Source organism: Chlorocebus sabaeus, chromosome 5, assembly GCF_047675955.1.
Source record: "Chlorocebus sabaeus isolate Y175 chromosome 5, mChlSab1.0.hap1, whole genome shotgun sequence".
Classification (NCBI taxonomy): Eukaryota; Metazoa; Chordata; class Mammalia; order Primates; family Cercopithecidae; genus Chlorocebus; species Chlorocebus sabaeus.
In genome coordinates this window covers 11,049,391-11,071,391 of record NC_132908.1, presented here as the reverse complement: position 1 = coordinate 11,071,391, position 22,001 = coordinate 11,049,391, and the positions used below count along the sequence as shown (strand labels likewise).

The 22,001-nt window shown below is 53.3% G+C and overlaps 1 protein-coding gene across 1 annotated transcript in view; it reads left to right on the top strand.

Annotated features, from left to right (window-relative positions):
- Window positions 1–22,001, top strand: part of LOC103228356 (uncharacterized) — a 146,966-nt gene that overhangs the window by 94,401 nt on the left and 30,564 nt on the right. The window contains 10 exon segments of the mRNA XM_073015699.1: window positions 831–1,139; window positions 1,924–2,159; window positions 2,242–2,403; window positions 2,999–3,076; window positions 6,748–6,955; window positions 9,568–9,734; window positions 11,131–11,243; window positions 13,022–13,103; window positions 17,182–17,319; window positions 19,659–19,821. Of these exon segments, the coding sequence (XP_072871800.1) occupies window positions 831–1,139; window positions 1,924–2,159; window positions 2,242–2,403; window positions 2,999–3,076; window positions 6,748–6,955; window positions 9,568–9,734; window positions 11,131–11,243; window positions 13,022–13,103; window positions 17,182–17,319; window positions 19,659–19,821 (1,656 nt within the window).

The window sequence follows — 22,001 nt, the reverse complement described above, 5'->3', positions numbered from 1 at the left end:
TTTCCTAATACTTTGTTAAGAAAGTTGGTGTCGGCCAGGCACGGTGGCTCACGCCTGTAATCCCAGCACTTTGGGAGGCCAAGGTGGGCGGATCACGAAGTCAGGAGATCGAGACCATCCTGGCTACCACGGTGAAACCCCATCTCTACTAAAAATGCAAAAAAATTAGCCGGGTGTAGTGGCCGGTGCCTGCAGTCCCAGCTACTCGGGAGGCTGAGGCAAGAAAATGGTGTGAACCTGGGAGGTGGAGGTTGCAGCGAGCTGAGATCGCGCCACTGGACTCCAGCCTGGGCGACAGAGCAACACTCCGTCTCAAAAAAAAAAAAAAAAAGAAAGAAAGTTGGTGTCTGTGTTCATAGCACTATTGGGCTGTAAGTTTCCTTTTTTCGCAAAGCTCTTGTCAGGTTTGGGATGAGGTTTATGCCACTTTCATAAACCAAGTCGGGTATTCTTTTCTCTTTTCTGAGGTAGTTTGTATGAGATTGGTGGCGATGTTCCCTAAATGTCTGGATTGCCTCTACCAGCGAAGATGTCTGGAGCGTTTTTTGAAAAACGTATAGAGCTATATAAATGTATAGCCCTATATAAATAGAGAGCTATTCAGATTTTCCTAATTATTTTGCGAATTAGCTCACTTGATTTTCAGAGTGTACTGGGAGGGAGCTAGTGTACTCTGATGGATTTCACAAATGTACCATGTCTGACATGAATTATAAGTGCGACATCGTGAATCTAGCGACTTCCTGCCCCCAAATTATTTTCCCTCCTCTCCAAAGTGGCTCGTTTCCCTGAGCCGCCCCTGCTCTGTTCTTCTCCACCATCCTCTGCAGGCACCCTCAGGGTCACTGCTGACTCAGCTGTGCTGGGCTTCCTCCTGCGGGACAAGCATGAGAAGGCAGGGAACGGCACCAGCGTGCGCAGCGTGACCTGTGTCCTTGCCCAGAACAGCAGCCAGGCCTTGCCTGGAGAGCTCCAGCTGAAGGGCCGGCTGCAGGCCCAGATGAGGAACCTGAGGGCCCAGGCCAGCATCCGGGCCCATGCGGCCAGCCTGGCTCTGGGTGGCGCCTGCTCCTGGGGCCCCGGGCACAGCCAGCTTGCAGTTGGCCTGACACACAATATCAGCACGCTGAGTGATGCAGGTAGGACGAGTGGTCCAGGCAGAACAGCTTGTTCCTGCAAGACTCCTAAGTCCTGGAGCCAAGGGAAGGGGATAAATGAGCCTCCAACCCCCAGATTCACATTCCACCTTCATTTCTTTCCCCTGCTGGCTTCCCCGGCACTCCTGCATCTCCTTCCCTGGGCTGTGATTCAGCTGGAACATGCAGGCTCAGGGCACTAGTTGTTACCATGTTGACATGCTTCAAATCAAATGGTGACAGCCCCTGCCACCAGCCCCCTCCAGGCCTCCCACCCCCATTCCCTGGGACAGCTTGTGCATCGTGGATACCTGGCCTAGCCAGGACCCAAAGGATGCCCCCTGGGACCGCAGTATGAAATAATCGCAGCAGCCCCTGCTCGAGCTCCCAAATGTTCCCTCCCGGCCTGGAGGGGGCCCCCAGGTACAGCAGCGAGGGGAGGACACATGATCATACCCCTGTTTCCCTCTGAGATTTGGGCTCTTTCCTTGGGGAGCTAGAAATCTTATAGGGGACATGGGTCTTATCACCGGCTGCATGTGGCAATTGTGCTGTGAGGTTGGACCAGATGAAATCGCCATTTCTGTGACATGTGGACAGTTTCAGATGGTTTAACCTGGTGTATTGGGGGCAGTAGGACCTGGAGCCATGGGGCTCAGGGGATCCTCTAGAGAGCAGGTGTGCTGGCCAGGCCCCTGTCATGTTTCCGTCGTGACTAAATGTGGTGGACTGGTCTGAGTGGCCTCTGGGGCTCTGCCCACTTCTGCCCTCTGGCTTCTTCCTCCAGGACTCCCCTCCGAGGCAGGGATGCTCCTGTCTCTCACCCACATGGCTTCCAACTGCTCAGCACGCCTGGCACTGCGGAACACGGGGGGTCAGCTAGACGCTGCCCTTGGCCTGGAGGACCTGACCCCCGAGTCCCCAGGCCGCCAACTCCATGCCAGCCTCCACCACACCCACACCATGCCCAGCCTCCACCACTGGGGCCTCCCCTTCTCAATAAACGGCCACGGGCACTTCCAGGTGAGTGAGAAGGGGGCTGCACCCGGGCCCTCCCAGGGGACACTGGGTCCCAAGGACGCCCAACAGCTTTGCTTATGCCCAGAGTGTGGGACGCAGTCTGGCGGCCGGGCTGACGGTAAACTTGGATGGTGAACAGCTCCACGCAGCCCTGGAGAGGAAGGCAGAGGACGGCCGCCAGGGGCTGGTGCTGGGGCTGAACCACAGCCTCTCGGGGCTGCAGGGCACGCTGCCCTCCCAGCTGGAGGTGAGTGGGTTGGGTGCCAGGCTTCAGCCTGCACCAGGCCCTGCCTGGTAGAATGAAGACGGTGGAGGCCCTGGTCCCTCAGTTCCTCCCTGGGGCCCCCACCCTGGAGAAGCCGCACACCCGCAGCTGTCTTCTTCATTGCTCTCATAAACGAAAAGCAGCAAACCACCTCGGTGCGCGTCCCTGAGGGTGGCTAAACCGTCCATGGTGGGAGAGGGAATGTGAGTGACCAGGGCTGCTGGCCTGAAGCCAGGCTGCACCATTGCTGACTGTGTGACCACACGCAAGATGCTTCCTCTTTCCCTGACTCGGGTGACTCAGTTTCCTCATCTGCCACCTCCTTCCATGGTTACTCTGAGGTTCAGTGAGCACCGTGCCTGGCGCAGAGGCCCTGCATGGGGGGAGCTCTGCTTACCTTCATCTGATGATGAGGCTGTGGCTTCGCCCTCAAGTCTCTGTGCAAACCTCTCTTTCGGGTTATTTGCCCTTGGTGGCTTCCCCATAGGGTAGGGTCAAGTGGGATCTTGGCACCCACGACAGTTCACTCTGGGGTCGAGGAAGAAGCCAGCCCCTTCCCACCCACTGGTCTCTGTAGGTCAACTGCAGTGGAGACACCTCGCCCACCCAGCTGTTAGGATGGTGCCGAGGAGACATCGCTGGGCAGCCTCTCGAGGTATGGGGTCTCTGTCCTGGGCGGGACGGTTGTGGTCCATAGTGGACCCCCTCAGCAGGGCTGGCACAGCCTGATCACAGGGACTGCCTGTGGTGTGGCCTGGGGCTGAGGTCACTGCCAGGAGATACTCACATGGTCCCCCTCCTTCAAGACCCCCTGCATCCCTGGTGACATGCACCTGGACTCCCAGTTCCCAGGGGCATCAGCTCAACCTGAGGGTCTTCACGTGGTCCCATTTGCAAACACAGGTAGACATCAACCAGGCCCCAAGGGTTGCAAGCCCACCTCTGTTATGGGCAGCTGGGTTAGTGGACAGCTGGACTGGTGGTGGGCATGTCCTAGCATCATGAGACAAGTGGACCGTGGAGCTCAGGGCTGGTGTGTGCGTCTCAGCTCAGGTGGCTTCAAGCTCTCTCTGCCGAGCGAGCAGGCAGGAAGCACAACGCCTTTCTCCTTGTCCTGTCTGCCTCCCACCACTGCCACCTAAGCGTCATGGGCTCAGGCATTTCTATTTCGTGTCTGGTAGTATCCCCAGGTTTAAGACAGGGTCTTAAGCCTCTCCCCCACCCCACCCCTCTCCTCCCCTCTCCTCCCCTCTCCTTTCCCGAGATGGAGTTTTGCTCAGTTGCGCAGGCTTGAGTGTAGTGGCATGACCTCAGCTTACTGCAACCTCTGCCTACCAGGTTCAAGTGTCTCCTGCCTCAGCCTGCCAGGTAGCTGGGATTACAGGCGTCCACCACCACGCCCAGCTAAATTTTTGTATTTTTAATAGAGAGGTTTCACCATGTTGGCCAGGCTCGTCTTGAACTCCTGACCTCAAGTGATCCGCCTGCCTCAACCTCCCAAAGTGCTGGGATGACAGGCGTGGGCCACTGCACCTGGCTTGCTCCTGCTGTTTCAATGATAAACCTGCGTGAGTTGGGTGCAGGGGTTGCAAACGGAGAGCCTTTGGGGGCCAGGCGGAGAACTGAAATGTGTCACTGAGCTGTGTGGGGAACTACAGAGTGTGTGCCACGTCTCAGACCCTCCACATCATATGTATCTTTTCACATTTCTTGTAGTAAAATATATGTAATAATGTTAAAGTATACAACTTGGGGACGCTATGTTCGTTCACACTATTCTACAATCATCAGTGCTTGCAAGTTCTAGAACTTTTCATCACCCCAGTGGAAACCCCATATCCATCAGCAGTCCCTCCCATCCCCTCCTCCCTGGTCCCCAGCAACCATGAATCTGCCTTCCATCCCTATGCATTCATCTATTCTGGAAATTTCATACAAACAGAATTATACATGATGTCGTGTATCCCAACACTTTGGGAGGCCAAGGCAGGTGGATCACTTGAGGTCAGGAGTTCGAGACCAGCCTGGCCAACATGGTGAAACCCTGTCTCTACTAAAAAGACAAAAACATTAGCTGGGCATGGTGGTGTGTGCCTGTAGTCCCAGCTACTTGGGAGGCTGAGGCAGGAGAATTGTTTGAACCCAAGAGGCGGAGATTGCAGTGAGCCAAGATTGCGCCATTGCACTCCAGCCTGGGTGGCAGAGCAAGACTCCATCTCACAAAAAACAACACAAAAAATACTAGAGTCAGTGACCACATAAAACTTATCAGCTCAAGGGCCACTAACTTGCAACCCCTGGTCTAGGGTTGACTGGACCCTGGGAACGCCCAGTCCTAGGAGGAAAGTCCAGGGAGCCAGCTATGTGGTGATAAGGGCTCAGGCCTCAGTTTCCCCAGCTCTGCCCACTGGGGCTGGGATGCAGGGAAGCGCTCTGTAGATAGTGACAGAGAGCTCAGCCCTGGCCTCTTTGCTGTCACACTGAGTCTCCTTGGTGCCATCAAGGCCAGCGGTGACACCAGCAGAGGCCTAGCAGGCAGGCCAGGGTGTGGCCCAGGGTGGACGGGGACAGTCTTACAGAGCTGGCCAGCAGTACAGAGCCCCTGAAACTTACGATAAGTCCAGCCCTGAGTCCTGGGCTGTCATGCCAGAGGGTGGGTGGCACACGATCAGAGCCCAGCAGACCTGGACCTCCTGTGGGGTCCCACGGCAGATGCGGCCTTCTGCCTAAAGTGGGACTTCCCGCACACCCAGTACACAGGCATAACCAGGGAGGGCATTAAAATGCAGGCTTGATTCAGCAGGTCTGGGCTGGGGCCTGAGACCCTGCATTTCTCAGTCCAGGTGATGTAGTCACGGCTGGGCCGCAGGTCATTCTTTGGGTCACACGGGCCCAAGGTGTCCTCTCCACCTCCCTCATTCATCCCTGCTCCTTCATGCCTGGGTAGCTCCGTTGATAGTGGTGGAAGAGGTGGTGGAGATTTCACTGAAGGTTTTTGTTTTTTGAGATGGAGTTTTGCTCTTTCGCCCGGGTTGGAGTGCAGTAACGTGATCTCAACCCACTGCAACCTCCGCCCACCGGGTTCAAGAGAGTCTCCCACCTCAGCCTCCTGAGTAACTGGGATTATAGACAACTGCTACCACACCTGGCTAATTTTTGTATTTTTAGTAGAAATGGGGTTTTGCCATGTTGGCCAGGACAGTTTGAAACTCCTAACCTCAAGTTATCCACCGGCCTTGGCCTCCCAAGGTGCTGAGATTACAGGCGTGAACCAGTGTGCCTGGCCTCGCTGAAGGTTTTACTGAGACAATTGTGGGTGGCATGGGAGGGAATTACATCTCACAGCAAAGTTTGAGAAACTTTTTCCATCAAGGGCCAGATGGTAAACGTCCTAGGCTCTGTGGCCCTGCAGTCTCTGCCGCAGCGCCTCCATTCCGCTGCTGTTGTGTTGTGAAAGCAGTCACGGGAATAGGACGTGAACATGTTACCGGAACAGAATCTCAATCCAGACCCCAAGGGAGGGTTCTTGGATCTTGGGCAAGAAACAATTCAGGGCTGCTGGTTGCCCATTTTTATGGTTATTTCTTGATGATATGCTAAATAAGAGGTGGATTATTCATGCCTCCCGTTTTTAGACCATATAGGGTAACTTCCTGATGTTGTTATGATATCTGTAAATTGTCATGGCGCTGGTGGGAGTGTAGCAGTGAGGACGACCAGAGGTCACTCTCATCTCCATCTTGGTTTGGTGGGATTTAGCCGGCTTCTTTACTGCAAACTGTTTTATCAGCAAGGTCTTTATGACCTGTGTCTTGTGCTGACCTCCTATGTCGTCCTGTGACTTAGAACGCCTAACCTCCTGGGAATGCAGTCCGGTAGGTCTCAGCCTTATTTTACGTAGCGTCTATTCAACATGGAGTTGCTCTGGTTCAAATGCCTCTGACACACAGGCAGGGCTGTGTTCCAATGACTTTGTTTACAAGAACAGATGTAGGCGGTGGTTTGCAACCTGTTTCGCACCAGCCAGGACATCTTGGTCTTCCCTAAGCCTTTCTCCAGCCATCCTCCCCAGGCCTACTCTCCCCTGCCTGCCCCACTTCCTGATTGGTTTCTCTGGGTTTTCTCTCTGGTCTCCTGGGTGCATGTATAATTAGCTGGAGTAACCACGTTGGTCATCAAACCTCCTGCAAGTGGGTGTGAATTCCTCCCACCACAGTGACGTGAATGGCACTGATAACCCCAGGGTTTGTGGGAGCCAGTGCCAGCTTGACCCGGGCTGGCTCTCTCTGCACAGGGCGGTCCAGCGTCTCCTCGGTGTCGTTCCAGGTCTCTGTGGACATTCACAACGGCAGCTCCGGCTTCGAGCATTCTGGGCGCATCGTGATGGGGCCCACGTTCCTCAACTACTCCATGAGCTGCTGTTACCGTGATGGGCACCTGGAGCTCTCCAGCCAGAGCTGGCACAACAGTGAGGCCTTGTTGTGGGCAGGGTTCCCAGGAGAGGCCTGCCTGAGCGCTGAGCTGCAGATACACGGTGAGGCACCCAGCGCACAGCCCCGGGACAGGGGAGCTGGCTTCCTCCATGCCTGGGCCAGACCAGCAGTCTCAGGCCTGGACCCAGGTGGCACCTCCATCAAGCCCAGTGTGGCTCTGGGCTCTAGGACAACCAGGACAGCCTTGCCCATCAATGACCTAATTCCCGAGACAGGCGGATTAGTTTTCCACACACCGGATGGCTTAAAACATAGAAATATTAGCTAGGTGTGGTGGCACCGGTGTGTGGTCCCAGCTACTCGGGAGGCTGAGGCAGGGGATCGCTTGAGCCAGAAGGTCGAGGGTGCAGTGAGCTATGATTGCAACACTGCACTCCAGCCTGGGTGACAGAATGAGACCCTGTCTCAACATAAAAGCAAAAACAATCCACAGTAGATTGAGGGCCCGTCCGATTAGGATGTGACCTTATTTTTACTTAATTACATCTGTAAAGACCTTGTTTTAAAATAAAGTCATAATCACAGGACAGAGGGTGAGGGGTGTGGGTGGGACTTCAATATCTCTTTTTTGGGGACACGGTTCAACCCATTATGGTGGGAAGATAAAAGCAACAAGAGGAGCCAGGATTGGCTGAGCACTTACTGCATACATGCCAGGCAAGCTGTGTACACACGACAGCTCAATACAGTACAGCCGTCCCAATCACACAGGGGGAAAGTCAAAGCTCTTAGAGGGGCCTGTGAGCCATCAGAATCCACACCCTTCCCCTCTCTGTCTTCATCTCCCAGCCCCCAGCCCTACTTATTCCACTCCTCGCTGTTCTTCAACACACCAGGCTTGCTGTGGCCCCAGGACCTTGGCACAGGCTGATCCTGCTGCCTCGAATGCCTCTCTCCCACACACCTGCCTGGCTTCCTCACCTCCCTTAGGTATTTTTCCAGTGGCATCTCAGGGAGGCCTCTCTTTTCTACCTCCCCATCTCCTCCCATCCCTCTCCCCAGCTCTGTCATTTGACATATGTGTAGCATACAAATGCCTTTGTTTCTCATTCTTTCTATGCTAGAATCTCCAGAATGTGTGCTCTGCGAGGGCAGGGATGACTTTTGTCTGCTTTGTTGCAGGGTACATAGTAGGTATTAAATGGGTGCATGAACGAGCCTATGAGGTAGGGTTAGGAATGTCATTCCCATTCTGCAGATGAGGAATGGAGGCTCAGAGAGGTTGAGTCACCTGGCCCAGGTCACACAGCTGATAATGACAGAGGGAAGATTGAACCCAGAGACACCCTCTGACCCCCATATAGATTATGGAGACGTGACTCTTAACCATTCAGGACCCCTGGGACTCCCCAGTCCCCTGGGGCATCTTATGTTGGCCTCAAACTTTTTTATTTGGGGGGCCAGGTGTGATGGCTCACACCTATAATCCTAGCACTTTGGGAGGCCAAGGTTGGTGGATCATTTGAGGTAAGGATTTCAAGACTAGCCTGGCCAACAAGGTGAAACCCTGTCTCTACAAAAAAAAAAAAAAAAGAAAAGAAAAAATTAGACAGGTGTGGTGGTGCATGCTTGTAGTCCCAGCTACTCAGGAGGCTGAGGCACAAGAATCACTTGAACCTGGGAGGCGGAGGTTGCAGTGAGCTGAGATCACGCCACTGCACTCCAGCCTGAGCCACAGAGTGAAACTTCGTGTCCTTATCGATGAGGCTGTGCCCACCTCATAGATAAGGAAGGTGAGGCTCAGAGCTGTGGAGCTCATCCACCCTGCTGCCAGATGGGAGGTGCTGGAGCCTGGCTGAGTGTCACTTGGGCCTGAGCCCAAGCGGTGAGCTGCACCCCACGGGAACCTGGCGTCTGACGTAGAGTAGGCGCCATCTGTTTGCTCTGGGACTCCCAGACCTGATGGATTTCTCCGTGTAGCAAAGGGAATTTAAGTTAAAGAAGAAATTCCTCCCTGTGAGCCAGAATCTCCCATTCTGCAGGGGGTGATGGGAGGGACGGGACCCTCCAGCCAGGGCCGGGTGGCTGCAGGTGGAAGTCAGTGGCTGCAGTGGCCATTTGTGGAGAGCAGACCTCAGGCTGAGTCCTCTGCAGGCTACTCGGATAATCCTCAAGAATCGCTGCAGAGAAGCGTTTCATCCCGCAGTCATTCAGAAAGCACTCGCTGCACCCCCGCTGGGTGTCAGGAGCTGTCCTAAGAGAAACCCCGCCCCCAGGGACTGACCTTCTGGTGGGGTGAGAGTATGGGGAGCAGGGACCCAATAAGTAAGTGAGTGAGGTCAGTTCAGGTTGTGCTGGGAACCACACTCCAAGGAGATGGGATGGAAGATGACTGGCAGCAAAGGATTGGGAGGGACTTCAGATGGGCAGTCAGGGGAGGCTTCTTAGAGGAGGTGTCATTTCAGCAACTTCAACTTCAATGAGAGAAGGAGCCCAGGCCTAGATCCTCAGGGACACATTATGATAGGTGATGTCAAGGAGGCTCAAAATGGTTGACCCCACCCAGCCCCCACGCTGTGGCAGCCTTGCCCTTTACTGCTGGTGTTGTGTTTGAGGGCCACAGGGCATGGCCTCTCCTGCAGTCTGGTGTGTTCCTGGACTGGGAAGGGAGGTGAACCTGTCTTCAGTAGCCCATGCCATTCTCTGCCTCTAGAGACCGAGACCCAGGCCATAGTAGCCTTCCATGGCGGGGACAGTGGAGTCAGCGTGGACCTGGCAGCCCTGGTGGCTTGGCCACCGTATGGCCCACTGCAGCTGGTGGCCAATGCCAGCCATGCAGTGCCTGCTCTCCAGAGGCTGGGCCTGCCCTTCACCAACCAGGTAAGGAGTGGGTGGGGCAGGACCTCCCTCCAAATTCTGTCCCGTCTGTCCAATTCCTGGTGTGCAGAGGACCCGCTGTGTGCAGGGTGGGTGGGGAGGACCAGGCCTTGGGTTTCCCCAGTACTTTACAGTTTACAAAGGCTTCCTTCATAATTGCTATAACTGCTGAGGTCTGCTGAGCAGTCTCTGTGTTCCCAATCACAGGACTGGCGTGGGTGGGTGCTCGGGGCCTCTCCTGGCTCCTGGCCTGCGTCCTTCTGCCCTGCAGTCTTGGGTCAGAATCAAAGCTCCTGCTTGTCAAGCGCCTGCTGCGTGCTCAGCCCCCTTTAAAGGGTTGATGGGCGTTCGTTAGTCTCATCCTCCTAACGCCCCAGAGAGAGGCAGGATGGCACCGTCCTTACGAAGGCCCTCTCCGGTGTTCAGATCCCAGCCCTGCTGCTTGCCGGCTGTGTGGCCTTGGGCAAACTCCTTCACCTGTCTGTGCCCTCATTTCCTCATCTGCAAAATGGGGACGATGATATTACCTCTAATGTGGAGGTTGTGAGGATCGAGTGAGTTAATCCCATTAATGCCTGTGTAGATGCTTAAGAAGCACCTGCTGTGATGAAGGGGAAGATGATGCTGATGGTGTGACAATGACTATTATCATCATTATCTCTGGGTCACTATGAGAGTGTGGGCCACTTACCCAAGGTCACCTAGCAAGTAAGCAGCAAAATAGGGACTCAGACTTGGCACCCTGGCTCTTCGTCTTGGTGTCCTCCTGCCTCGGTGAAGAGGAACCCACATGGGGCCATGCCCTGACCACTGTCACTTGGCATGAGCTCGTCCTGCCTAGCTGGGCCCTCCTTCTCCAACACAGAGCGTATTCCAGAGCCAGGCATTAATGCTTCTTTCCCAGCCTGTTTCCGGTTACCCAGCAACCCCTGCCCCACTCCACTCTGCTGTGGGAGGAGGGGCAGCTCCTGGCGGGTCAAGGGGCCAGGCTGTCACCCCTCCTGCAAAGGATCTCTGCCCAGTACCCCACAGCTGAGTGGACTGATACCCCGTGCCCCTGACTTCATCTAAACCCTTTCCTGGCCTCGAGGTCAGGTGACAGGGAGTCCTCCAGGGAGCACATGCTCTGCCAATGTGTGGGCTGCAGCTGTCCTTTGGGGTCCCTGGGTGGGTACTGCCAACCTCAGCTGCAATCGGGGCTGTTCCCGGCCCTGCATCCTCATCATCTATGAGAGTGTTGGATGAGTCAAGCCTGCGGGGCTTCTGTGGCTCCCAGGCCATGCTGGGGTTGGGGACAGGGACGTGCTGGGCTATAGAGCTTAGCTGGGGTCCCCACCAGGCCTGTGAGGCTCCTCAGGCTGTCTACACCCACACATCTCACAGCCTGCTCCCTCCTCAGCTCGTGTTCCAAGGACTCTGGGAGGCAGAGGAGATGAGCTCCTCGCTGCAGCTGACCTGTGATTCTCAGGCCACCTTGGTCCTTGACGTCCGTGGCCAGAACCAGGCAGTCAGGTGAGGGGGGCCCCCAGGAGGAGAGGAGTCGGGGGAGGAACCATTGGCTGGGCACCTACTGTGCACCATCGCTGGACACAGCCCCTGTCAATCCTCTGCTCAGCCCCGCTGCATAAATATGGGTAGGAAGGCTCAGAGAGGCCAAGCAACTTTTCCAAGGTCACACAGCTGTAAACATCCCTCAGCCTCTCCAGGCAGGGCACTGATGCGTTCTTGGCCTCAGAAACGAAGTGCATCCCAGGCCCCAAACACTTATTAGTAACTATTAGTGCCCTTAGGGCTGGGGGCCTGGTGAGGTGCTTGGTGCTCCTGTGTGTGCACTAAGTCAGGGGCCACCCGCCAGGCTCTAGCGCTCGGGTCTCAGCAGTGAGGAGGGGGTGAGTAAGCCACTTGTTGAGAGGGTAGATCAGTGGTTCTCACCTAGGGGTGAGTTTCCCCCCAGGGACTTTCAGCAAAGCCTGGGGACTTTCTGGTTGCTACACTGGGGAGGACGACACTATGAGGGTCAGTGTATAGAGGCCACAGATGCTGCTAAGCATCTTGCAGTGCTCAGGACACACCCACGACGGTGAAATCCCTGAGCCAACAACCGTGCCAAGGCTGAGACATGGAGGCGGAGAGGAACCTGATAGGGCGCAGCACCCTGGAGTTAGCAACATGGGAGATAGGCCTGGCACAGTGGCTCACATCCGTAATCCCAGTGCTTTGGGAGGTTGAGGTGGGAGGATTGCTTAAGCCCAGGAGCTCAAGGTCAGCCTGGGTAATATAGTGAGATCCCCATCGCTACAAAAAATCTTTTTTTTTTTTTTTGAGATGGAGTCTTGCTCTGTCACCCAGGCTGGAGTGCAGTGGCGTGATCTCGGCTCATTGCAAGCTCCGCCTCCCGGGTTCATGCCATTCTTCTGCCTCAGCCTCCCCAGTAGCTGGGACTACAGGTGCCAACCACCACGCCTGTCTAAGTTTTTGTATTTTTAGTAGAGACGGGGTTTCACTGTGATAGCCAGGATGGTCTCGATCTGACCTCGTGATCCGCCGGCCTCGGCCTCCCAAAGTGCTGGGATTACAGGTGTGAGCAACCACGCCCGGCCTACAAAAAAATCTTAAAAATTAGCCTGGCATGGTGACGCATGCTTGTAGTCCCAGCTGCTCAGGATGTTGAGGCGGGAGGATCACTTGAGTCTGGGAGATCAAGGCTGCAGTGAGCAGAGATGGCAGCACTGCACTCCAGCCTGGCTGACAGAGAAAGACCCTGTCTCTAGTGAAGAAAAAAAGAAAGAAAAACGTGCAGACCATAACCACCCTGGCCTGGAGGAGTGAGGGGAGGGGTGCTATGAGAGGAGGATCCCTGGGAGGGAGCCAGGGGGTTAAAATCCTGCTGTCAACACCCTGCTGGAGCTCCCATAGGACCAACCCAGGAAAGCTCACTGATGGGCTCATGGAAGACTTGAAGCCCAGAGCCATGCTAAACCCTTGATACCTATGGGGAAACTGAGGCTCAGAGAGGGGCAACCAAGAAGCTTGCCCCTGGTGCCAGAGGTAGGCAGAGGCCAAGCCGGGACTCAAATCCAGGTAACTTGGCTCCAGAGTCCAGCCCTAACCAGGGCACCGTATGGCCCTTGGACCTTGGGGTGTGTGAATAGCCCTGCATTAGGCCACTGATGTGATCCTGGCTCTGTGACCCTCTTTTGGGGAAGTCGACTTGGTCTCGACCTGGTCCTAGGGGCGCTGGACAAGGTGCCGTCTCGCCAGCTTCAGGCCTTCTTTTTTCTTCCTTCTAGCAAAGAGCTGCTGTTCTCAGGCCAGCATCGCCTCCCCTCCCTCCTGGGCCGCTGCCCCAGCTCAGCCTCAGCCTCAGCTAAGGTAACTGTGCCCCAGCTGCCTGGCTCCTAACTGGTTCCAGATGCCCGGCCCGAGGTGGGAGGGAGCCAGGCCCCTCTGGGGAGTGTTAATGCATGCACATCTGTTCGCCAGCCTGCAGCAGGCTCCGGTGGGCAACCCTCGGAACCCCTGGCTCCAGCTTTCCCAAACACACCCAGGTTTCCATTCCTGGGCCAGCCCCCACGGCCCCCAGTCAGGCCCGCAAGACCTTCGGGAGATGGGGAAGGCCTCCTCACCCAGTGCCTGGCGCCTGGCATTGCCTCACCCAGCCTGGCACACTTGTAGAGGCGGGAGCAGATGATACAACCCTTTGGAGCTGCGCCAGCATCACCCCCATCTCTGCCCTGCATGCGGGACTGCAGGGGGGGTCGCAGGAGTGGACAGGAGGGCCCAGTAGACTTAGGCCAGGTTCTTCTGTCCCCCTGAGCTGTCGTCTGTGCCCAAATCTGGAGCTCCCGGAGGGCATGCTAGTGCCTGGCACCGGGCCCAGCACACAGTAGGTGTTCAGTAAAAAATAGGGCATGAATAGGCGAGTGCATGCATGAATGGTCACATCTGCCAACTGGTCACTTCATTTTGCTACCAGCCACCTTGTTTTGTAGGCTCTCCCCGCCCTGGCCCAGGCCACCTTTGTTTGCAGAGCGCGTGCTATGTGCTGGGTCCCCGGCTGCATTTACACATGATTTTGGAGTTCCTCAAACTTCACTACAACTGCATAATCATTCAGGGAACTTCTTTCGCTCTCTCACGCGTGCGCTCTCTCTCTTTTTCTTTCTCTTTTTTTCTCTCTCTCTCTGTTTCTCTTTTCTTTCTTTCCTTTTCCTTTTTCTTTTTTTGCTTTTCTTTCTTGCTTTTCTCTCTCTCTCTCTCTCTCTCTCTCTCTTCCTCTCTCTCTCTTTCTCTCGACAAAGTCTCTGTCACCCAAGCTGGAATGCAGTGGCACAATTTCAGCTCACTGCAGCACAGTTTCGGCTCACTGCAACCTCCACCTCCCTGGTTCAAGTGATTCTCCTGCCCCAGCCTCCTGAGTAGCTGGAATTACAGGCGTGCACCACCACGCCTGGCTAATTTTTATATTTTTGGTAGAGATGGGTTTTCACTGTGATATCCAGGCTGGTCGCAAACTCCTGACCTCAAACGATCCACCCATCTCAGCCTCCCAAATGTTGGGATTACAGGCATGAGCCACCATGCGCAGCCTTATTTTTTATTTTTAAAACTTCTTTCTGAGACAAGGTCTTGCCCTGTTACCCAGGCTGGAGTGTGGTGACATGATCATAGCTCACTGCAGCCTCAGGCTCCTGGGTGCAAGTGATCCTCCTGCTTCAGCCTCTGGAGTAGCTGGGACTGCCGGTGGTACCACCACACCAGGCTCCATTCAGGGAGCTTCTTAATTTTTTCCCAAGTTTTATTTTGAGTCATTTCAACCTATATAAAAGTTACTGTAGGACAGTGAACATTGACCAGTTGTTAATATCTTTCCATATTTCTTATCTATGTTACATAAATTTGTATCATCAGATACATATTTTTTCTGTATTGTTAAGAATTAATATAGAGATATTTCTGAAGGCATCACCTTTTTACTCTGAAATACTTCAACTATTTCCTGTAACAAGGATATTTTCTGATTTAACACAATAATTACAACATTCAGGAAATTGAACGTTGAAGTAATACCTTCATTTAATGTACAGCCCATATACAATTTCCCAGCTTTCCCACTAATGTTCTTTCAAAAAACTGTTTTGTTTTGTTTTAAATCCGGGATGCAGGCCAAGATCACACAGCATGCGTAGTTGCCATGTCTTTTTAATTTTCTTAATCTAGAACAGAGGTCTACAAACTTTTATTGTGAAGTAAAATGTGTGGGGGTTGCAGGCCTTACGGTCCCTGTTACAACTACTCAGAATTGTCACTGTAACAGAAAAGCAGCTATAGAGGATATGTAGGTGAATAGACATGGCTGTTACAATAAAACTTCATTTATAAAATCAGGTTGTGGGCCAAATTTGACCCAAATGGCAACTCCTGATCTGGAACATTCTCTTTCTACACCCTACCTTTCCTTACCCAATGTTTTATTTATTTATTTATTTATTTATTTATTTATTTATTTATTTATTCATTCATTCTTTTACTCTTTTTGAGAAGAAGTTTCGCTCTGTCACCCAGGCTGGAGTGCAGTGGCATGATCTCAGCTCTCTGCAACCTCTGCCCCCTGGGTTTAAGCAATTCTCTTGCCTCAGCCTCCTGAGTAGCTGAGATTACAGGCTGTGCTACCGTGCCTGAATAATTTTTGTATTTTTAATAGAGATGGGGTTTCACCACGTTGGCCAGGCTGGTCTCGAACTCCTGACCTCAGATAATCTGCGCACTTCAGCCTCGCAAAGTGCTGGGATTACAGGCATGAGTCACTGCATCCGGCCCTCCAATGTTTTATTATATAATTTTTTAGACACTAAAGAATTGAAGTAATTTTATGGTGAATACCCATATACCTAGATTTTCCTGTTCACATTTTATTTCACATAATCACATAGCTTTTCATCCATCCATCTTATTTTTGGATACATTTCAAAGTAAGTTGCAGATATAATTCCCCCTAAACATTTTATTGTCATTAACCACCTTAAAAAAAAAATCCCAACCAGATGCAGTGGCTCACACTTGTAATCCCAACACTTTGGGAGGCCGAGGCAGGAGAATTAGTAGAGTTCAGGAGTTCAAAACAACCTGCAACCTAGGGAGACCCCGTCTCTACAAAAAATTAAAAAATTAGCCAGTCATGGTGGTATGTACCTGTATCTCAGCTACCTGGGAGGCCGAGGTATGGGAGAATTGCTTGAGCCCAGGAGGTTGAGGCTGCAGTGTGCCGTGTTCACACTACTGTACACTCTAGCCTGGATGACAGAGCAGACCCTGTCCCTGTCTTAAAAAACAAACAAACAAAAAGTCCTGCATTGACAATTTTGAAGTGTCCAGGAAGTTATTTTGCAAAACATCCTCCTAATGTGGATTTGTCAGATTGTTTTTTGAAGACTCAATTTGAACATTTTTGACACGGGGTATCACTAATGTAATGATGCATTTCGTGAGATCGTTAAAAATACCAGCTCTTAGATGGGTGCAGTGGCTCCCACCTGTAATCCTAGCACTTTGGGAGGCTGAGGTGGGCGGGTCACCTGAGGTCAGGAGTTTGAGACCAGCCTGGCCAACATGGTGAAACCCCGTCTCTACTAAAAATACAAAAATTAGCTGGGCTTGGTGGTGCATGCCTGTAATCTTAGCTACTCAGGAGGCTGAAGCAGAAGAATCACTTGAACCTGGGAGGCAGAGGTTGCAGTGAGCCGAGATCATGCCACTGCACTCCAGTCTGGGCAACAGAGCAAAACACCTTCTTAAAAAAAAAAAAAAAAAAAAAAAAAAAAGCAGCTCTTGAACATCTTCCCAGAGACTCCATTTTTGTAGGTTAAGTGGGAGTCCAGAATCTATATTTTTAGTAAGATCCCCCCAACCAGTGATTCTGCTTTTCAGCCAATCTGGAAGTTAGCACGTTATTTCAAACAATCTTCACAATAACCGATAATAAAATAGGTGTCCTTATCCATGTTTTTGGATTAGAAGGCTTGGGTGGTTAAGGAACTAGCTGGAGATCACTCACCTCTCAGTGGTAGATCCACACTTGGAGTTCTGTTGTGTTTGATTCTGACACATGCCCAAGCATAATTGTTTCTGCTAGACTGCCCCCTGCTGTCTGCAACAGTACTACAACTAGAATTCTTGCCTGCTGGTGCTAGGCTGGTAGATATTTTCAAGTCAATGTTATAGTGGGGAGGGCATAAGGATATAGTTGCCATGGCCACACTTGATGGCCTAACCTGAGGCTTCAAACCCTCACATCATCAAAGTTCATCCAGCCCAGGGAGCTGTGGGTCTCTTGGGCCTGGGACTTTGGGAGGCAGAGCCCTCAGCCTAGAGCCAGCATCTGCTGGAATGTTCCATCAGAGCCCTGATAAGGCGCTCTATCGTGTTTTTTTGTTTTTTTTTCCTGACCCAGCTACGCTACTCCAAGGGTGAGGTTCAGAGCATGTTCGCCTTGGGCGTGGAGGAGCATCATTTTCACATCAGCACCCAGCAGATAGCTGCTAAGGCTAGTCTTACCAACTTCATCACACTGGAACAGACCTTCCTGCAGGTGTGTGAAGGTCAGCCCAGGGCTGGAGCATGCTGGGGGATGGGGGGCTTCTGGGACAGCCCTTTGAGAAAAGAGAAATTGTCCTAGTGTCCTGGTTCCTGGGAGGAAGGACAGGCAAGGCTGTGAAATGGACAAAATATGCTGGAGTGGCTTATTAGCTGGTCTCTATATCCATCCATCCTTGCTTTTGCATGATTTATTGAGCATCTACTAGGTGCCAGGCACTATTTCAGAAGCTGGGGTGTGACCTAAAACAGAACGATCAATCCTTCCTCTCATCAAGTGGCCACTCTAGCGGGGGAGATTGACTCCCTGAAATCACACAAATGAAATATGCCAAATAGTAGTATCACATGGAGAAAACATAGTGAAGTGACTGAGAGTGACCAGGGAGCTTATTTAGATGAGGTGGCCAGGAAAGGCTTCACTAAAGAGATGGCACATGAGCTAGCAGTGGATGATAAGCACCAGTCATTTGAAAATCTGGGGGAAGGCCGGGCACGGTGCCTCACACCTGTAATCCCATCACTTTGGGAGGCCGAGGCAGGTGGATGACCTGAGGTCAGGAATTCGAGACCAGCATGGCCAACATGGTGAAACCCCGTCTCTACTAAAAATACAAAATTAGCCAGGTATGGTGGCACGTGCCTATAATCCCAGCTACTTTGGAGGCTGAGGCAGGAGAATTGCTTGAACCCAGGATGTGGAGGTTGCAGTGAGCCGAGATTGCACCATTGCACTCCGGCCTGGGCAACAAGAGTGAAACTCCATCTCGAAAAGAAGAAAAGAAAAAAGAAATCTCTGAGGGAGGGGCATTTGAGGCAGGTAAAGAGACTGTGGTGTATATACACCATGGAATACTACACAGCCGTGAAAAAGAATGAAATTCTGTACTTTGAAGCAGCAGGGATGCAATTATCCGAAGTGAACTAGCTCAGAAACAGAAAACCCAATATCGCATGTTCTCACTTATAAGTGGGAGCTAAACACTGAATACACATGGACACGAAGATGAAAACAATAAACACTAAGGCCTCCAAAAGGGAGGAGGGTAAGAGGGAGCCAAGGGCTGAAAAATTACCTGCTGGGTATGATGTTCAATATTTGGGTGACGGGTACGCTAGAAGCCCATTCCCCACCATTATACAATGTACCTATGTAACAAACATGCACACTGATCCCCTGAATCTAAAACACATTTTTTGAAAAGAATATTCCAGGCAGAGGGAACAAGACATGCAAAGGGCCTGGGGCAGGGATGGGTTTGCATGTTTTAGGAATGGCCAAGGAGCCACTGGGCTGGAGCTGGGTGGGTGGGGAATGGTAGGAGGTGGTCTGATCACACAGGGTATGTCAGGCCACAGGAAGGCGTTTGTAGTGTGTTCTGTCTGCTACTAGAAGCCTTTGAGGCCATGATCAAATAAATGATGATTTCAGATCCCTGTGGCTGCTGTGTGGGGAGGGACCTACAGGTGGCAGAAGTGAGCAGTGAGGAAGCCCCATAAGGGGCATGGCAATAATAATGTGTGGTCCAAGCTAGGGGCAGTAGTGACGGGTTTTGGAGACATTTAAGAGCAAACTTCCTACTCCACCCCAGCAGTGCCCCTGCAGTGCCCTCAAGTCACCCTCGGTGGCACCCACCAGCAGGGACGGCGTCCGTCTCTGAGCCTTTGCACAGACTCTTCCATCTGCCTGGAATGCTCTTCCCTGCCTCCTCCCCAAGCTTGCTTCTCTGTGTTCCTTTCTGCTTTGAATGTCTCTTGTGACCATCCTTGTCAACTTGTCCCATCATTTCCTGTCCTGTGACTATCTCCCTGGGAGCCCCTTGAGGGCCAGGACCAGGTCTTGGCTAGCTTTGTACCCAGCACTCAGCACTGGCTTGGGAACATAAGACCTGCTCGCTACATGATAGAGAAACCCCAACACCAACTGCGTGCCTCCTACAAGCTCCTCTCCACCGTCTAGCCCTGGGCTGGGTGCACCACTTGTATTATGTTGCAGAGGTTGACACTTTCTTGCCTCCATTTTCTAGGAAACTGAGGCTCAGAGAGGTTGGAAAACTTGTCCATAGCCACACAGCTTGGCCATGGAGTTGAGAGGTGGCTGTTCTGTGCTGTCTTCTGTTGGCCATACCCCCCTCACCCACTCCCCTCCGTTATGTTATCTGCTCATTCTTAGGAAGCATTTGGGTTTTTGATCCCCTGGCATATGTCACCATGCAGGAAACTGTAAATGATCCACAAATACTCCCTTTTTCCTCCTCTGCAAGCTTCTCTCCTTTCCCATTCCAGGGAGAAGCGTAGGTTAGGTTCCCCTGTGACGCCATCATTCTCTTCCAGCTCAGCGGCCTTCCCGGGGAGCTGGTCCTGCAGACCACATACAAGCGAGCTCATGGGACCCGTGTCCTGCGCCAGGTGGTGCTGTGGGATGGCCAGGAGGTGGCCCTCACTGGGAACCTCTCTGGCCCTTTCCCCAAGGCCACCAGGAACCTCAGCCTGCAGGGTGAGTGTGTGAGGGTCTGCAGGCAGGGGTGGCCCAGTCACTCAAGAAATCATCCCTGGCCAGGCGTGGTGGCTCATGCCTGTAATCCTGGCACTTTGGGAGGCCGAGGTGGGTGGATCACTTGAGGTCAGGAGTTTGAGACCAGCCTGACCAACATGGTGAAACCCCATCTCTACTAAAAATACAAAAATTAGCCAGGCATGGTGCCGGGCGCCTGTAATCCCCGCTACTTTGGAGGCTGAGGCAGGAGAATTGCTTGAACCCGGGAGGCAGAGGTTGCAGAGAGCCAAGAATGAGCCACTGCGCTCCAGCCTGGGCAACAGAGTGACACTCAGTCTCAAAAAAGCCATGAGTGAGCACCTGCATATCCCAGGTGTGATTCTAGGCACCAGGGGTCCATCAGGAAGCAAGATGGCCCAGGTGCCACCCCTCCGGGAGACAGGCATTGAGCAACAAGATGCACATAAGCAAAATAACATCAAACTGACCATTTCCACGAGTGGAAACGGCTGTGAGAGCAAGCAGGGTCTTTGTGGGGTGTGGGCCTCCTTTAGGTGGGGTGGTCTGGGAAGGCCTCTTGGAGGAGGTGACTTCTGAACTGAGGTCTGAAGGATGAGAAGGAGCTGACTGAGGGGCAGATCTGAGCAGAGGCACTTCAGGCAGAAGGTCCTGCGTGGGAATGAGCTTTGCGTGTGGAGCAGCAGCAGCGAGGCTAGCATGGCTGGAATGGGAGAAAGGATGAGGTGGGGCAGGAGGGCTGGGGGACCCAGGTCATGCAGGGTCTCAGCTCACAGAGAGGAGTTGGGGCTCATCCTGAGTGCATCCAGGCAGGGAGAAGGGGCCAGGGTGTGGAAGGGGTGGTATCCCCGGGCAGTTCTGATGCCAGGGGAGGTGACTGCCAACAGAGCACCAGCGACGGCAGCCATGAGTCCCAGGGTCCTCCAGAAACAGGCATCCCTGGAAGGGGCTGTAACTCATGGCCTATACAGCCAGAAGACTCAGTTTCTGTGTGAGGAACCCCTGGAGCACAGATCAGAGTCCAACCCATGACCAGCCAGGTGTGGAGACAGAGTACAGACCCGAGCCTGGAGGCATGGCTTGCCAGATGGCCTGATAGAATCCTCCCCGTGTCATGTTTGCCCACATATGTGCCCTGGAAGGCAGAGGAAGTGAGCTGGTCCCCAACATACCAAGGCAGAGTACATGCATGTATGTGTGTTCATGTGTGTATGTGTGGATACATGCGCGTGTGTGCATGCCTGTGTTTGTACCACCCTTGGTGAGCTACACAGCGTGCAGCCCCACACTGTGGTCACAGTGTTGCAGGTTGTGAGTCAGCAGGTGGCAGGAACAAAGGGTTCTAGCCCTGCGTGTGGTTGGCTTCCCCAGAACCAATGACTGGGTGATGCCCTGAGAACCAGCCAGTACCAGTGTCTCTGGGCACGGCTCCTGCAGCCCATCTGAACAGGTGGGTGCCCTTTGTACAGAGCTCAGAGGTCACCAAAGTGCAAAGGGGCCTCAGGCAGCCTCCTGCTGTGGGGTCTGGGAAAGCAGGGCTGCACAGGGGCCTCAGGAGACGGGCTCAAGTGATGCAGGAGGTCACAGCAGCTTGACTCACCTGGGGGACAAAGGAAGAAAACCCGGGGTGTGGAGGCTGTCTGTTGCAAGGACTCAGCTATGGGGTGCCACCTGTCACACCCCAAGCTAGAAGGAGAGCACAGGACAGCAGACGGTGGCATGGGGGTGTGGGGCTTCCGAGGGGGGCAGGTCACCTGTGCCTGTGGGGCCCCCAGGAGGGATGCAGGCTGTTGGGGTTGCGGCTGGCCCCATCAGCTCCTGATTCAGGATGGTAACAAAGTATTCTGATACTCAGCGGCATAAAGCAAGCGTAGCTCCTTCCTCGCGAGGCTGTGGGTCACCTGGGCAGCTTTTCTGGTCTTCCCCATGTTGAAGGTCAGCTGTAGGGTGAGCGGGCGACTCTGCTGGCCTTGGCTGGGCTCTCCTGCCTGCTTAGGGGCTGGCTGCCTGGCAGCTGCACTAGGACATCCTAAGCTGAAACCAGGCTCTCCCCAACCGCAGGTGGCACCAACCCACAGGCCAGCAGGGTTTGTTCTCATGTGGCTGAATGGGTTCAAGGGAGGAAGCAGGCTGAGGCCTCTTAAGGCCTGGGCTCAGAACTG